Source organism: Tribolium madens, unplaced genomic scaffold (genome assembly GCF_015345945.1).
Source record: "Tribolium madens isolate multiple individuals breed KSU strain unplaced genomic scaffold, Tmad_KSU_1.1 Scaffold_96;HRSCAF=242;Tcas5.2_LG5, whole genome shotgun sequence".
NCBI lineage: Eukaryota > Metazoa > Arthropoda > Insecta > Coleoptera > Tenebrionidae > Tribolium > Tribolium madens.
The window spans coordinates 2,392,406-2,410,126 of NW_025401068.1; the positions used below are offsets into that span (position 1 = coordinate 2,392,406).

The window sequence follows — 17,721 nt, forward strand, 5'->3', positions numbered from 1 at the left end:
TACACCCCCTGAAAGGGGGCTAATAGGTTTTTGCTAATATTTCAGAAACCATTTAACATAAAATTACAAAATTTGGTACAGATGATAACCTTTATACACCTAAACGAATTCAAACAACAGGGGTTTAGGGTAAAAAAATACCCTATCTATTTTGGCTTTAGTATCTATAGTTATGCATTGACCAAAATGGTGGTCACTTTGAACAACTCCTTTAGATTTAGGCAAATTCATTTAATTAATGTTATTATTGTTACTGTAATGCAATGTTAATTAGTTGAGGTTGATTAAAAAATATGAATTTCTTGCTTTTATTATTCTGTAAATTCTGATTTATTTGAATGTTGTATTTTTGTGTAACATAAATTTTAAATTAATTTTATTCAAAAACAATAAGTCGTATCGACACAAGAGAGACTTTTCTGTGATAAACTATCGAACTTAATATTTTGTTGCTGAAAGTACCGAGAAACTAAAGCCAAAATAAATAGGGTATTTTTTTACCTTAAACTCCCCCAGTTTCGTACGCCCCTGATTAAAAATTTCGACAATTGATGTTTGAATTCGTTTAGGTGTATAAAGGTTATCATCTGTACCAAATTTTGTAATTTTATCGTAAATGGTTTCTGAAATATTAGCAAAAACATATTAACCCCCTTCCAGAGGGTGTACCTCCCTTACCAAGCATTTTTCGATACATGTTTATAGGAGACTTTTGTCCTAGAATTGAATATCCCATCACCTGTTTAAATTTGTAACAATAAAAACGAAACACCCCGTATATCCTAAAAATGTCAAAAAGTTCACATTTAAAATTTAAATTAAAAATGCTTACCATTTTTTTAAACGGAATAGTTACAAAAAAAAAGGAGAAACATGTTTTAGTACATGAGATCAAATAGAAACAATTAATTTTTTTGCAACAAAGTAAAAATAAACGATCTCAATCACGACTCTTTATTGCAGAGAAAACTTAAAGGGCACTAAGGATAAACAAATGAAAACAAAATTTGAAATTTACTCAAAACTGAATCATTGCTTGGGTCTATGAACCTTCATGTGAGTGGCCAAAGTGCCACTCTGAGCAAACGCCTGTCCACACACACTACACACATACGGCCTTTCCCCCGTATGCGTCCTTATATGCTTCTTAAGCGTCCCTTTAACGGCGAAACTCCTCCCACATTCATTACACGAAAACGGTTTTTCCCCGCTGTGTATCCTCATATGTATGACAAGTCTCCCACTTTGATTAAACCGGCGATGGCAAACTTGACATTCCACCGGTTTTTCCCCGGTATGTGTCCTAATGTGCGCCGACAAATACCCCGACTGTGGAAAATCTTTGCCGCAAATTTTACAAACGTGTGGTCTTTCGCCTGTGTGGATTCGTATGTGGGTCATGAGAGTCCCGGGGGCGGCGAAACTCTTGTCGCACATTTGGCACTTGTATGGCTTTTCACCAGTGTGTATGAAGGAGTGTATTTTGAGGTATGACAATTGCCCGAAGCCTTTGCCACAGACGTTACACAGATAGGGTCTCTCCCCAGTGTGTGTTAGTAGATGGCGTTCTAAATTGCTGTGGAATCTGAAAGTTTTGTTGCAAACATCACAAGTGCGAGGTAGATTGCGTTTTTTGGTTATTCCAGTTCTCTTTCTTGTGCGTTTTGGTTTGGGTTCGTTTTCAACATGGCATGAAGATTTGTGTTCTTCTAGTAAATATGGGGTCTTGCACCTGGGAAATACAAATCGTAGAATGGCAATTAGAGTTTAAAACAAACTTACTCTTTGTCACAAAAGTCACATTTTAACTTTGTTCCATGCACATTATTCATGTGCTTCCAATATGAAGCTAGCCCCAAACACTCTTCATTGCATTCTTTGCATTTGTATGAACGTTTCCGCCTTTCACTTTCTCGCGTTTTTGTGTTATTTTCAACATCTTCCTAAAATTATTTCTAGCGTGATTATAAATGAAAATTTGGTCCAATTTACATACCTTTAAATTTCTTTCAAAATTATCTTCATTACTTGTATCGTCTGAAGTTTCATTTGATAGTAAAGTATCATCTCCCCAATCAGTTTGATTCTCTTCAACCAAGTCTTCATTTATATTTGGCTTAATGTCTTCAATTTCATCACTAGTTTGTACTATAACAGGTTTTAGATTATTTAAACAATTCCTTAGGGTTGTGTCTGACTTTTCGCACATTTTCCTGAATGAAAACGCTTTACGCAATTCCTCAATACAATTCACACAAATACTATCGGGCAAACCGTCATTTTTTATTATCTAAAATTTATTTTATCACTATAAGGAGCTTAATCAATGAGAAAGAGAATTACCATTATTGGAGCACATGCCATTAACATGTCACAAAGAGTCATTTCTTGATCGAAGGCTTCTTCCGTATTGAAAATTGGTTTTAAGTTCATATTTTGAGACATACAAGTTCTACAAACGCTGGAATAATTCTTAAAATTCATTTTTAGGGAAATCTAGACATAAATAAATTTGTCAACAATCAATGACATAACCTAGAAATCGAACTACTGACAAGTGACAGAAAGAAATGACAGTTGTTACCAGTGGCGTCTCGTTTAGGTTTTGTGCCCTATTTTACTACCCTGCGATCAAAAAAAAATTAATTAAAGTAGGCGGTGGTTAAAGTCCTTCAGATGGCAATCCTGATTTTTGACATCAAATGTCAGCGAAAACTTGACAAGTTTACGTTTTATTCATTTTGAGTGAAATTATGTTCACTTTAGAGCAGAAAATTTTTATTGTTGCAAGTTATTACAAAAATGCTGTACAAAACGAAAACGGTGAATGGTCATTTTCACTTTTAGTTTGTGTGGAAACTTTCCAGCCTAGATTCCCAGCCAATGTGTTGCCAACTGTAGAATTAAATCGACGCCTACTCTAATTTTTTTTTGATCGCACGGTATTTTTAAACTTATCATTTGAATATTTGATGTTAAAAAATAGAGTCTTTCAAACTGTAATTTAAAATTTAAATATCCGTGTTATGATTCAATGATTAGGTCAAAAGAAGAAAAAGATAAACAAAACAATATGCATTTAATGACTGAAAATTAACTGACTTACACAAATATTACATAACTCATAAACACATAACAAGATTTACATGGTAAGTACCCTAAAAACTTACGATAATTTTAAAATAAAAAAGTATCACGCTCTGATTTGTAAGGCACAGTATAATTAAAATTGTTAAAAAACACAATAACGATAAGTTGTACTTCAAGATTAGTCATAAAATTTAGATACATTATGAGTTGTAAGTGTTACAACACTTCATAAGGCAGCATCTTGCATTGCACCGTTGATATATTCCAATTTTTAAAAAAACACACAAGCAATGAACCTTAACTCTTTTAAAAAATCGTACTTAATCAAATTAAGTCTGGCGGAAGACTTTTAAAAAAATTCAAGCATCTATGAAGCCCGTATAAGTTTCACTTAAAACAATCGGTTTGCACTGTGTATCACGAACACGAAGTTTCTGAGCAAATGTTATCTTGGTTGCTTCTACTCTACTGCGCATTTTTAGACAGAACCATTTGTCTCACTTCTTCTGGCAGCTTTTCAGGCTCGGACAAGATTTCTGTCTTGGTACTCAGGTACTTTAGGGAATTCAGGACCACTGAAAATTGTATTTTATAAAAAAAAAACATTTTTTTTAATGCAAATTACCTGGGCGAAGGTCTACAAGTGTACAGTGTTGTTCTATCCACAAAATTGTGGATCTATAAAGATCATCTAAACTAGACGTAGACACGAAACTGTTAAACGAATCTAAAAGTGGCCTAAAGAGTAGACTAAACTGAAAAAAGGATTAAGAAAAAATCAACGATGAAAGTACGTAAAACATCAAGTAACAAAGGATACAATCCAGTATTTCCAATTTTCCATTGTCCGTTTTCTGACATATTCATCGAACATTTCCTGCATTTTACTGTCTCTACGACGTGAAACCGGCGCTCCGGTCGCAGGTAACATAGATTGGCAATTACTGAAAACACTTATCAGACATTTGAAAGTAATTAAAAACCGTACCTTATGGAAGTATTCAATGTTTCGATTTGTTGCCTCAAACACTCCATTTCTTCATTCAATTGATTTCTTTCAGATCTCAGCTGCCTGATATACTCTGCACCCTTCTGAAGCATCGCTGCTTTACTTAACTAAAAAGAGAATCACGAAAATTCAGCAAAACTCTTGACTTTTTGTTACCTTAGCGTTCGGATTCTGATTAAGATGTGGTATAAGAGAATGAATCATATCAAACCCGTTTTTGATATTGTATCGTCTTTTTTGTTCGGCGTGTATATGGCCCACCCTCCTTTGATCTCTGTGAGGATTGTCTCGATTAGGCGAGCCCATTGAACCCTGTGATGAGGTAGGCGAATTGATATTCTGAGAGCCGTCCAAAACTGGACTATTTGAACTACTGAATGAACTATTCAACATCAACTACAAAATCACGATTTAGCAATATGTAAAAATCGAAATTCCGGCGGCTTACTGGATCGGTCGATGGCGACTGAACAATATTTACAGGAGTTGTGATGATTAGAGTCGACGATACAGGCGGAGGTTGAGGCAAAATTGGTATGGGACTATTTTCCTCCTTAATACGGACCTGATCATGGGCCGAAATAAGACTCTGACTTCGTGCAAATATATCATTGTCAGTGCCTGTTTTAAAAATCACAATAAGACGAAAAACACAGTTTTTGAAGATTCTTACTATTCGTTAAAAGTTGTGTGAGCAATGAAGGATCACTAACGGCAGAGATTAAAGGGGGCCGTCTGATCGGCTCTCGGGTGTTTGAACGAGATCTTTGCCGGCCTCGGGGGGCCCCTCGCATCCGAGTTTCAGACTTCTCTTCTTTCTATTAACAATAAACCCACTCTGTATTTATTCATTCATATTTTGTTGTTTGTTTTTGTTAGTAGAGGAAAATACGGAAAATTAAATAAAAACGAAATAAACTTACAGAAAAAGAATGGCTAGTGTTGTACTGAGAGTGTGCAGGATGTATAGAATGCATCATGTGGGGTACCTGTGATGTGAATTTAATGTTGGGTACCGCCGGTGTTGTAAATTTATAACCGGGAGATTGTCTCTGTTCCGGCGACTGCTGAGGCAGTTTGAATTGTTGAATTTCCGGTTGTTGCGCTTGTTGTTGAATTATTTGTTGCTGTTGGCGTTGCAACGTTTGTTGTTGGAGAGGATCTTGCAGAGGCACTGGACATAATAATAGTTTCATTGGGAAATAAGGAGAATTAGAAAAATATGAGATAAATTTTATTGTCACGTAAATTTAATGGTAAATTTGTTTCTGTAACGGTCGTCATTCATATCTGTCAATTCTTAACCTTGCCAATGTTCTTATCTTACTCTTATCATCGTGGAAATTTTGATGAAATAATATTAGAATAAAACAAATCCGATTAGAATTTATTTGAACTTCTTAATTAGGTTCTTGTCCGATTCTTTTTTTCCAGTGACATCATAAGAAATAATAAAGTCAATAAAGTCAACTTGAGAGTTCAATCACTTATAAATAACTTTTGCATAAAACCGTAACTTCAAAGTTAATTTTTCAAATAAATTGTTAACTCTAGACAAATTAGTATCTTTGGTGTTTATAGGAATCTTCACCTTGTGTACTCTTCATTTTTTACACTCATATTTGGATGTATATAAAGCTAAAAACTTTTTTTTGTATCTTTCATCTACATTACCTTTTAGTCCGCTTTTCGATCTTACTTTTTTATTATAGAGGCAAATTTTTATTAGGGCCCATTTTTACTCACTTTGTATCCGTTCGTTGAGACACATGGTATTATTCTGTTGCAGATTTTGTTCGGGAAAACTCGTATACACATTACTAACAGACTTGTTGTAGATATTCGTATGAAGATGGCTTTGGTTTAACTTAACATGAGTCGGCGATGCATTCTTATGGCTTTTGGTGTTTTTCGAGATCACAGAAGAATGGTACGTTGTTTGTACCTGAGGTACATATTGATTAATCATCGAGTTGTAAATTGTCGCTTCAGAAGTCACTGGACTTTCCTGCTGCAACGGCTTTTCTATCGGCATTTGAGACACGCTCAAATTTTGCTGATATTGAGGAGGATTGTGAACGGTATTCATCTACAATTTTGTTAAAATTACAAGTCACTATTTGTGCCGATTCAAATTCGAATATAATCACTTGTAAATTTGAGCTTGATTGCATCAAATCCAACTCGGAATAGTTCCACGTGGTGTTTTGCGTTTGTTCTTCGGGAACTGTTGGAAGCTTACACGACATGAATTCTGTCACAAAAAATATTATAAATGCTAAAACGAATTTACATTAATGAACAGAGACCTTGAAGAGGCTCAAATGTGTCCATGTAATCGTCGAGATTGGGTTGGAGGGGCCCTAGACTAGGTTGGATGAAATCGGCAAGTCCGGCTTTAGCTACACGACAAATAAATAACTGCTAAAATTGATTGAACTCGAAAATACTTCGAATGACTACCTATCTCCCTCGAATCGGGGAAAACAAATGGGACATTCGTGATGGTGGAAAATAGTGTGTCGCTCATTAGGCCCATGTAGTCTTCGTCAACCATCATGTGCATATTTTCGGTGCTTTGAGAGTAACAAGTTAGCAAATCGACGTCGCTGAGCTAAATAAAAAAAAATGTTTTACTGTTTTTATTTCTATTAAGATTTTACCATTTCTACGTCGTCTCTGGAGGAATGTCCAAGGGCATGGTTTCGGTAAAACAAACGCCATTTTTTGTACTCTGCTGTTACAGCCGCCAACTTCCGCTTCCAATATTTGCCTTCTAGTACAACGGCCTAAAAATTATTCATTCAAAAATTGAACTGTAAATTTAAATTAATCGCATTTGTGGCCGTAATAATTAAATATTAAATTAACACTTCCTGTTTAAAACTCATGTATTGATTCTAGAAAAAAAAAGTTTAAATCTGCTCGATCAATCAATCTATTAAGTACATATTTTAATATGTACAACTATTAAAACTTTGATAAGATAAGTTCTTTTTTAATATTTTGTTATAGCAATTACTAATAAAAAATTACAGAAATTAGAAAATTGGAGGATAAATAAATTTAAAATAAATAAATATCAGAAGGCATCCATTCAAGTAAAATATTGAAATTCCGAGTTGAGGGAAAAACAATTGTAAGGATGACCTTTTATAACAAGTATACAGGATGCGCCAGAACTCGCCCCTCAGAGGAAAATACCAATTGACATTTGCATTTGTGTGTAATCTAAAAATACGAGTACATTTTTCAGTACGCTACCAAAAACTCCGGAAATTGGTAAGAATATTGAAGGCAATTTACTTCCAACAAAATTATCACCAACATTAAAAACATAAAATACACTAAGCTGTTAACGCACTCAAACGAGTGTAATAGAAAAATGTTTCTTTTGTCAGACGAGTATTACAAAAATTTGTAATTTATAAAAAAACAGATAGAAAAAAAGCTTAGGAAACGCAAGAAAATAACATATGTATTCCTAAAAATGTAGGTATTTTAGGTAAATATCAAAATAATTATTTATGCAAAGTAATTTATCTGTATTCGTTTTAAGAATATGTTTGGTATACGTTCCCAAAAATAACTGTTTTACAAAGTCCCTAAAATGAGTTTTCAGACTCAATATAAAATACGTAAAATAGTTATTTTAGGTACAATTTTCAGTAGAAAAAAATAGTTTTTGGGTCATTTTAGGGACCTTAAATGAATCCGTAAAATAGCTATTTTTAGCATATACAAAAAATAACTAAAAATGTGAAAAAAGTTTTGAAGACAATGTTGCTTATTTTATATATTCGTTTATTGTTTAAAAATTATATTTTTTTCACAAATGCTCAACATTATGAACATAACTGAATTATTTTTGCTACTCGTTAAAGCGAGAACTAATATGTTTATGAATTTTTAGTACTTACGATAGTCTTTAATATTTGGTGAAAATATTAAATAGGTACACATTAATAAAATATTTAGTACCGTGCGATCAAAAAATTAATAAATTAGAGTAGGCGTCGATTAAATTCTACAGTTGGCAACACATTGGCTGGGAATCTGGGCTGGAAATTTTCCACACAAACTGAAAGTAAAAATGACCATTCACCGTTTTCGTTTTGTACAGCAATTGTAATAACTTGCAACAATAACAATTTTCTGCTCTAAAGTGAACTTTATTTTACTCAAAATGAATAAAACGTAAACTTGTCAAAGTTTTCGCTGACATTTGATGTCAAAAATCAGGATTGCCATCTGAAGGACTTTAACCACCGCCTACTTTAATTAATTTTTTTTTTGAACCCAGGGTAGTAAAATAGGGCACAAAACCTAAACGAGACGCCACTGGTAACAACCGTCATTTCTTTCGGCTGACATTTATTTGATGTTAAAAATCAGGATTACCATCTGAAGGACTTTAATAAATCACCGCCTACTCTATGTTATTTTTTTTTGATCGCACGGTAGTTTTCTAATTGTAACTTAACTTATACAGGGTGCGCCAGAACTCGCGCCCCAGAGAAAAATGCCACATAAGATACCAGGAACATGAAAAAAATGTTAAAAAAATTTTATCTATAAAAATTTCGAAGTTATGAGGGTTTAAAGTTTGCACTTTGACTCTATTTATTTCTGTTGGAAAAATAATTTTCCAAGTTTTTTTGCTATAGGCAATTAAAAGAGGAAACAAGGAAGCTGTATCCTAAATTGTAACTCTGTTCAATGTTATTTGTGGTTCTTATTGGCAAAATTTTTGTCCCTTTACTAAATAATTGTAAAAAAACATAAAAGATTTTTTAAACATTTTTTTCATGTTCCTGGTATCTTACCTTACTTGAAAATTTTCTCTGGAGCGCGAGTTCTGGCGCACCCAGTGTAAAAAAAAATAATAAAACTCATCTCTGTCCAGTTCTTCAAAATTATTTACGATATTTTTTGGTTACACAAGTAAAAAAAAAATGTTAATTACATAATTATTTAGAGGTCAAAAGCCATGCAATATTTTTTTTTTACTAAACTCAAAGAAAAAATAAAGAATACTAGACAATAAAAATAAACTAGCAATCAAGTGATTAAGAATAAATATTCTATAGTGAAAGAATGCAGAAAAATGAATCGCGGAATTTTTACCCCAAGCCTACAACGTTATCTGATGGATTTGTTGGATTTGTAACTTGCTTTATGTTTTTAATTCAAGATTGACGCAAGCGTAATTAATGTACATTTCAATACCGCGCAAAAATGAAATTTACACGTGCATAAATACGACATCAAATAAAGATGTTAATTTTATTATTGTTTTGTTTTTCTCAATTTTAAATTAGAAATTTTTATAGGATAAAGAAAGATAAAAATATTCCACAAACAATTTAGTTGAAAAAACTGGTGATTGTTAGTGTGAGTAATTAATAAATTCAGTATTTATTGGAAGCGTAATCTATACAACCTGCGAGATTTAGATTTGATAAGGTTCATTTGCATGTTATCATCATAAACTTCCAATATAAATTTAACCTTGCACTGGCGCAAAACATTATCAAAAGTCCCAACTTCCCAAATTGTTTGTCAGATAGCAAAATCATCCAAATCCAAACAAAGATAAACATTGTTAACAATGGATCCCGTTTGGAATTTTTAGCAAAATTGTGTATTTACCTCAGGCTTATTATGTGTGTCTACATCCAAAGGAGACGCAAACTGGCAAATTAACGTATTTGCCTTCTTGATAACTGCAACAAGCACACTTAACACAGCATCAACAGATTAAAAATAACCTACACTGCAAATGCCAGCACCGCCAAATAACGTTGTTAAGCCTTATTTTGTCCTTCCATGTTAGTCTGATTCCGCGGAATCGGTTCCATTTCGGCGACGTCAACTTTTGCCTAAAAATGCGGTCTTAACGCTGGACCAATCGGAGACAAGACAACCCACCTGTAGGCCAAAGACATGCACTGGAACAGCTTGGACAGACTGGTGTCGATGGACAGCTGCTGCTGGTGGTTCTTGTTGATGTCTCTGGAGCCATGGAACTGCTTGACGGGGACGATGGAGGTGGCTGTCTCTGCCACTTCTGGGATTGGCACCGCGACTTCGTCTTCGTCATCTTGCTCCTCGGCCTCGAAGGTCGACACCATAAACTGGCCAGAGTGTATTGCCTCTCGCTCGCGTTTCACTTGTGTTTCCAAAGGCTGCACGGCTTGCATCTTTCGTAAATAACGCGAGCACAATATTGGAGACGGTTGAGGGCAACGATGCACACGAGCGACTACACGAGATGTCGTTATCAAATACAGAAAGATCAAGGACTGATTAGAAGGGTCATCCGTTAAATACGAAACATCGCATTGAATTTTATATACTTTTCCATAAATAACTACGCTGATAACTTGACACATGTGTGGAGTTCGGAGTTATGACATATCGAGAATCACTATCTACCAACTGTAGCAATTATCACTGGATTTAAACAGAACACGTTTAATCTGGATAATCTGGAAGTTGGCGCAAATCTAACCCAAGAGTATTACGTTAGCATAAATCTGTTATTGTTTTTTTCAATAATACAAGTGAAATTAATAATTCAAGATTTGGTTATTTAGGGATTTTGTGTGTTGACAGTTTGTTGTTTATGCAAAGCATATGAACGACAGGAACAACCTTGAATTTAATACGCTTACGTTTGAAGACAACACGAAAACAAATTAATTAAAAAAGTATCTTTTTGTGTTGAGATAAAGCATTGTTTATTTTCTGGTTAACAAGTCCATAACTATTTTTAAAATAAACTCAAGTGACAAGACATGAATTTATAACTTAATTTCGTGAGAAAAACTATTTTAACACTTTTTCTAATTTAGTTTTGTAATAGTAAGTATATTAAATACAAGTTACAGAAGGTTCAAGCATGAAGCAAGTCCGTCACTAACGCCGCCGACTTATTAGTTATTAAAGCACTCAAATGACGTCATTTGGGTGTTTTAATAAACTTATTCAAAACGCAAAATAGAAAAAATATTTTATCTAGCATCACAAAAAAACATATGTTCATACTTTTATGTGTACAAATTTTAAGCGCACATAATTAAAAAAATACCGAGTGTCCCACGAGTAATAATGAGCCTGAAATTTTTTTTGAAGCAACCAACATTACATTTCAAAGATAACGTGGATATTAAAATATTTACTTTTAATAAATTAAACATAGTGACCAAACAGCACTTCAACTTTAATTTATAAAATGTCAAATTTTGGAGAATTTGGTGGGAATTACTTAAATGTTGCTGAAAAGACCAACAAGATTCTCATTTATGAAAAACTTTTCGCAGACTGCACGTTTCTATCCAGCGCGACATCCAAATAGACGGACTTCCTAAAACTGGAGTAGTCATTTTGACTGAGAAATTTGTCAAAAGTAAAAATATGATTACTATATGCTTAACTAATGAAAACGAAATATTTTAATATCCACGTTATCTATGAATTGTAATGTTGGTTGCTTCAAAAAAAATTTCAGGCTCATTATTACTCGTAATTCTGTATATTGAATGTAAAATTCGTAGCTTTATCTGCTGTTGATAAACTTGAAGTTTTTATGTCAAATGCGTATGTAAAGTCGCGGTCAATTCATTTATTGAGCATTTAATTTATTGCAAAGTTGGCAGTCTCTAGCCCGCCACCTCTAGTGTGTGGGTTGCATTCATGTTAGCAGTAATTGGATGTTTAAACTCGGATTAAAACAACCCGATTTTTACAAATTTACACAGGAAGTGGCTACAATGACTTGACCGCGACTTTATATCGGCAAATAAAATATAAATTTTGTAACCGTTACATCACAGAATATGTATGTACAGTGGCGGACACGGAATGATGGACATCAAATTTAAGTCAGTTTAAAAAATGTCAATGTAAATCACGCTTTATTGTCATTATGATGGACGTTTGAAACTAGAATTTGAAATTTTCAGTTGAAATTTATTTTTGGCCAGCAATACGTGTTTTTTATACAGGTTACGCCAGAACTCGCCCTCCAAAAAAAATGCCATATAAGGTAAGATACCAGGAACATGGAAAAAATGTTAAAAAAATTTTATCTATAAAAATTTCGAAGTTATGAGGATTTAAAGTTTGCACTTTGACTCTATTTATTTCTGTTGGAAAAATAATTTTCCAAGTTTTTTTGCTATATGCAGTTAAAAGAGGAAACAAGGAAGCTGTATCCTAAATTGTAACTCTGTTCAATGTTATTTGTGGCTTTTATTGGCAAAATTTTTGTCCCTTTACTAAATAATTGTAAAAAAATATATAAAAGATTTTTTAAACATTTTTTTTTTATGTTCCTGGTATCCTACCTTATTTGAAAATTTTCTCTGGGGCGCGAGTTCTGGCACCCTGTATAAAAAAGTTCAATAAATTATTTTGATTTGTTGTCATTTTTCTCTACATATCAGAATAATATTATTTGAATGCTACAAATGAATAAAATAGAAGAAATAAATTAAATGTAGATAGAAAAATATTTATTTTCAAAATAACAGGTTGAAGAATATCTGTATCAAGAAACAAAACTAGGTATGATGTTTGAGTTGATGTAATTCACTCAATTAAATATGAAAAATAGTTAAAACTAGATAACATACATTCAGTTCCTTAAAGTATTTGGAATCGTAGTGGAAGGCTTGGGGATATTTAACATTTATAAAATAATAAATCATACTGATGCAAAAAGTTCCGTAAAAACTAATACTTTTTTGACAATACAAAACTTTGGCATAAATCATAATCTGTAACAATTTGTAAAACGTTATAAAAATTAACCGTTATAAATAAGTCTTTTATTTACACAATAAATAACTTAATAAATTAACAATTTTCTACGAAAACTTGGAGACTATTTATTTTTGTTTTCTCTTACTGGGTCTACCACATGATTAGCAGTAACAGTCTCGCTACTTCTAACCGTTATGACAGTCAGTAAATCTTTAAGAAAACTCAATTTATTCTTAATAAAATTCACTAAACTGCAAACAATTTCACTTGGTGTTTCATATTCGTTAGGTACAATGCCATCGACGCTTGACTCAAAGTACGAAAACAACGGAAACCAAACTTTCGTCCTTGTGGAATCTCTTTGCATGAGCGCTTGATTATTAGATAAAGTATGATAATACAAAAATAATCGACTACTAATATAAAACGCTACGAAGACATCGATGGAGTAGTGTTCATGAGCAGCTAAGATGAAGAAAATTCCAAACATGTTCATCATCCACGAGAGCGTATGGAGGTAATAAATGTGGCGTGGAGTGTCTGTAATGTTTCATTGAATTATTTAGTAACAAAAGTAGAAAAAAATGTTACATTCAGTTATGAAAAAATTCAACATGGTTAATGCCACAGTATGGCCACTAAACATGTAGTCGCCACAGGTCCGGACTCCTTGGATTGACATACCGGCGCCCCGCCATATGACGTATGCCTGAGATAGTTTTGTGGCCAAGTCGCCGAAGAGAGAAGAGCTTTGTGTAGGGTAGTTTCGGGGGGTGCACTGGAGATGGGCTCCTGGAACGCTGAGGGACGTTATGAGCATAGTAACGCAACGGAGCAGGAAAACTGTCCCAGAGAGCGCAAAAAATCGACGCATTAAAATGAATCTGCAAAAAAATTAATTAACCAACGAATAAATAACCAAAATCCAGTGGTGAAGAAAATTTTACACAATTATTGCAATCCTAAAAAATAATGACATCAGCACAGGGTCAACCTCCTATAGAAAAATCATTTTCCTAAGACCTACTAAAAATTTTATTACTTTTAAGTTCAATCCGGTATTGTTAAGAGTAAACCAGAGGGTAAACAAATCATAAATTAGTGCAACCCACCCGGACCCAGAAACCAAGGAAACAGGTCAGTTTTTAACAGGGCCGGATTATTTACTTCCTTTTTGTCTAAAATACTTGAAATATTTTTATAGTTTTTGATGTAGTCAAGTATTTTAAGAAATTTAAAAAAGCCAGGTGGTTATTAACAAGTTATTATTAAACAAAGCCGATTTTTTTTTAATAATAGCTTGGTAAAACTCTACCACTACTTTGATTTTAAATACGGCCCTGTTTTATTCTGGTGGGTGCAGCAACACTTGCAAAGGAACGTGCCATTTATGTTTTAGAGGTGGGTAAATACCGATAATGAACGGTATTACATTAATAGTAATAACGGGTGTTTTTTTTTTTAATTTGACATCAAAGCTATCCATGAAAGTTCGATTGTGAACGAACCATCGTATTATTGACATTTGACACCTCGTCGGGCCTATTAAAATTGTGGTCCGTTCACAACACACACATATCACCGCCAACCATGATGCCAAATTTAAATAAACACCTGTCATATCTAGAATATTACTAACAGAATTCTTCTAAATGCAATTAAGGCAAAATTATATTTGATTTGTATTTTCTGTTAAAAAGACTTAAACTTTCTCATTAAAATCACCAGAATAACCCCACCTCTAATTCTTTTGCCTTTGCCAAAACTGTCAAAACAACAAATGCGCTTATTTCATACTAAATAAATACTACCGGTAATAGGGTAAATTTTAACACTTTTTCCTTTTTCTTTGTAGTTTCCATGTTATTTTAATAAATATGTATTTCATATTAGGTATGAAATTAGAAAATTCCTTTAATAGATGCAGAAATAAAAAATGACAAAACCTCATTTACGATAATAATAAAATGATACTTCCAACTTAAGTTAATAACTCAGGTAAGTGATTAATTACAGTAAGACTTGTGGCACATCAAATGAAAACTATTTTAACAAGCTTTTCAAGACTTTTTACCAAAATTGAATTAAACCATCCATTCATGAGATACTAGATGTTCTAAAAAAACAAACCTCCCTAAAAAAAAACTCAAAACAGATTGATTTTGTTTTTAAAAAGCATATTTTTTGACACAATTTTAAAAGCCATCCTATTAAACCTTTAAGTTCTCCCACCTCCATTCCGTAATCTCAAATGATACCGACTCACTTAAAATGTTCTTTGAATATTTTTTCTAAAGTTGAATGGGATTAATTATTCGTAAAATATCTGCTAAAGATAATGTTTCTAATTAGTAATTACTTCTAATAAAAACTATATTACTATAAAATAAATTACAAGAAACTTACTAATGTTGTTATAATTATTATTGGAAACTTATTTTCGTTTCCTTATTAAGTGATAAAGAAAAAGGAATGTACAACCTAAAAAATAGCAATAGTTCTTGAGTTCCTCTGCACATACTGACTGCGGAAAGATTATTTTTTGTCGATATTTTAAGAATGCATAGAAATCATTTCATTTTGGAAAAAAGCATTTTAAACTGTTTTCATTTTATGTATCACTAGTGTGTTAGTGCTATTTGACATTTTAGAGTTAAGGTTAAAGAGTTAGAGGGGATGCTTTTAAAATTGCGTAAAAAATGTCCCTCTTAAAAACAAAATTATGGTGGTTTGTTTTTATTAAAATACTCTATATCTCATGAATGGATGGTCTGATTCAATTTTGGTAAAAAGTTTAGAAAAACTTGTTTAAATAGCTTTCATTTGAGGTGCCACAAGTGGGGTAGTGCCATTAAAATTTTTATAGTTGGGGTGTGTGGGGTTTACAGAGTTACTAGGGGGTGCTTTAAAAATTACGACAAAGAATGTCCCTCTCGAAAACAAAATTGACCTGTTTCGGCGTTTTTGCAAAGACTTTTTAGTTTCTGAGACATTCGAGGTGGCTCGTTTTCATTGGGCTACCCAGTATTATTATCTCTCGTTTTCACCCCTTGAAAATAACTCATATTTGTTTTTTGTGGAACGTGGTAATCATGCACGAGTTTACGATACGATATGTGTGCATACGTAAGAAACGGAGGTTCAAAAGTCATGAAAATATCCTCGATTGTACTTTTTTACACCTCCTGAAAGCCTGTACATGACGGTGATATCTGTTTTCTTTGAGAAGTCTCCAATTATGAAAAAAAATTAAATTAATTTATTAATAACACGTGTAAAATCGACTTTTGCATATTATTTTTTTTTACTTTCTAACAAATTACAATTTGCAGATATTGCAAAATCAATCACGATATGACGTGTATTATTTTCAAACGTATTTATGACGGCTTTCGTGTAAGAAATATGGAAAAAAATATATTTATGATTACAATGTTTTTATTTGACGTCAAGGTTGGTTTTTGAAATCAAAAATTTTAGTACAATACAAAAACAATTTTATACTGTAAGTGGTCTAAATCAATAAATTTAAACAAAGAGTCTATCAGAACATTAAAATAGAAAATGGAAAATGCCTTAATGTACATGTCATTGATAAACTGTGATTAATATTGGTATTATCAACAAATACAATTGAATACTTTAAATTACTCTGTAGCAAAATTTATGTCTTTGTAGGTGTAATTCCGTGATAACAATATGTAATATTGTTAAATAACGTGGTAAATTATGATAGTGGCTAAAACAGCACTCACCTGTGTTTATGGAAAAGTAATACAACTAGCCAAATAGAAAACAAAAAAGTTCCCGTGATTTCGCACATATCAAAGGCCCATGGTATGTGTGGGACATTATCTAGGAAAATGTCTGGAAGAGGCGGATACTTCTTCATATCTGGAACCCTATCATGTACTATGACCATCACAAAGGCGGTGATCCAAGTAACACCAACAACGTAACAAAAACTAACAAAAGCTTTGGTCTTTTCTGGAGGCAGTCTTGGTATGCGTCCATCTTCAGAGACAGGTGGAGATATTCTTTCCGATTCGCTATATTCGCTGCAATCGTGCTTATTAAAATGCTGCTGAGGGGCGTACAAATTAACGTTGGGTATTTCGAGGATGCCCAGATCAATCAAGACATTCTGGTTGTCTCTTTGGAGGGTTTTACACGCTATGTAGAGACACTTCCTGTCCCTTAGGGTGAGTGAGCTGAGAGGTTCGGCGGCGAAATCGTGTTCGTTTAAGACGAGAAGACATTTACCGTTGAGTTGGTTTTCATGGCAAAGAATTTTAATAACGGTATCGTCGAAACCTTCCTTTCTTAACCACACTTCTGTGTCACTCACGGTCCACTCCATTACTGGAGGGTCCGACATTATTCGAGGAAAATGGAGCACTGTTATCTTAACATTATTTGAACTGTTCACTTTTAGTGATTGAAGTTGTTTTCACGGAAGAAACTTGTGACTAACCTACACGTGATATTTGGCGTTTCTTGACACATTTTTTGTTTCCATTCCAGTGATCATGCGATCCAATCAGAATGTGCCATTCTCCCATTCATTCTCACAAATAACTTGAAACGTGGCGCCCTCTTAAGAAAGTTGCTAATTTTAATTTTTTAACTTAATTTTAAACCTCCACTACTTTTATAACAATATCATAAAATAATTACAACATAGTAATTAATTAATTAATTAATTAAAATAAGTTGCATTTATTTACTAATCAAAGTGTCCTCTACCAGAGATTTTTTAAAGTTAAATGTTGGATGCTACAGATTTCTTTCTCTTAAGTCACAAAAAGTTTTACAGATGTAATTAGGCAACCAGAAAATCACGTTCTAGTGGA

General features: G+C 33.1%; 3 protein-coding genes across 5 annotated transcripts; all 3 read right to left on the reverse strand.

Moving 5' to 3' along the window:
* Positions 1–938: 938 nt before the first annotated feature.
* On the reverse strand, positions 939–2,550 carry LOC123012946 (zinc finger protein 664-like). Its single transcript, XM_044411192.1, has 4 exons — positions 2,344–2,550; positions 1,997–2,290; positions 1,783–1,943; positions 939–1,732 (listed from the first exon to the last, which is right to left on the reverse strand). Exons 1-4 carry the CDS (start codon positions 2,482–2,484, stop codon positions 1,030–1,032), a joined length of 1,299 nt encoding a protein of 432 aa, XP_044267127.1. The 5' UTR covers positions 2,485–2,550; the 3' UTR covers positions 939–1,029.
* A 510-nt stretch (positions 2,551–3,060) lies between these two features.
* On the reverse strand, positions 3,061–10,587 carry LOC123013335 (carbohydrate-responsive element-binding protein). Of its 2 annotated transcripts, none has more exons than XM_044411787.1 (16): positions 10,031–10,587; positions 9,875–9,981; positions 9,752–9,825; positions 6,763–6,888; positions 6,563–6,713; positions 6,409–6,501; positions 6,250–6,353; positions 5,846–6,188; positions 5,023–5,273; positions 4,773–4,917; positions 4,548–4,720; positions 4,256–4,495; positions 4,079–4,206; positions 3,911–4,034; positions 3,716–3,845; positions 3,061–3,665 (listed from the first exon to the last, which is right to left on the reverse strand). In XM_044411787.1, the coding sequence occupies exons 1-16, from the start codon at positions 10,492–10,494 to the stop codon at positions 3,556–3,558; spliced, it is 2,763 nt and encodes a 920-aa protein (XP_044267722.1). In that variant the 5' UTR covers positions 10,495–10,587; the 3' UTR covers positions 3,061–3,555. The 2 variants fall into 2 exon arrangements, with proteins under 2 accessions (XP_044267722.1, XP_044267723.1); XM_044411788.1 differs by having other exon boundaries at positions 5,089–5,273; positions 10,031–10,584.
* Positions 10,588–12,603: 2,016 nt separating this feature from the next.
* On the reverse strand, positions 12,604–17,423 carry LOC123012366 (sphingomyelin synthase-related 1). Of its 2 annotated transcripts, none has more exons than XM_044410231.1 (3): positions 16,624–17,423; positions 13,460–13,668; positions 12,604–13,408 (listed from the first exon to the last, which is right to left on the reverse strand). In XM_044410231.1, exons 1-3 carry the CDS (start codon positions 17,244–17,246, stop codon positions 12,990–12,992), a joined length of 1,251 nt encoding a protein of 416 aa, XP_044266166.1. In that variant the 5' UTR covers positions 17,247–17,423; the 3' UTR covers positions 12,604–12,989. The 2 variants fall into 2 exon arrangements, with proteins under 2 accessions (XP_044266166.1, XP_044266165.1); XM_044410230.1 differs by having other exon boundaries at positions 13,460–13,752; positions 16,624–17,421.
* Positions 17,424–17,721: the final 298 nt, after the last annotated feature.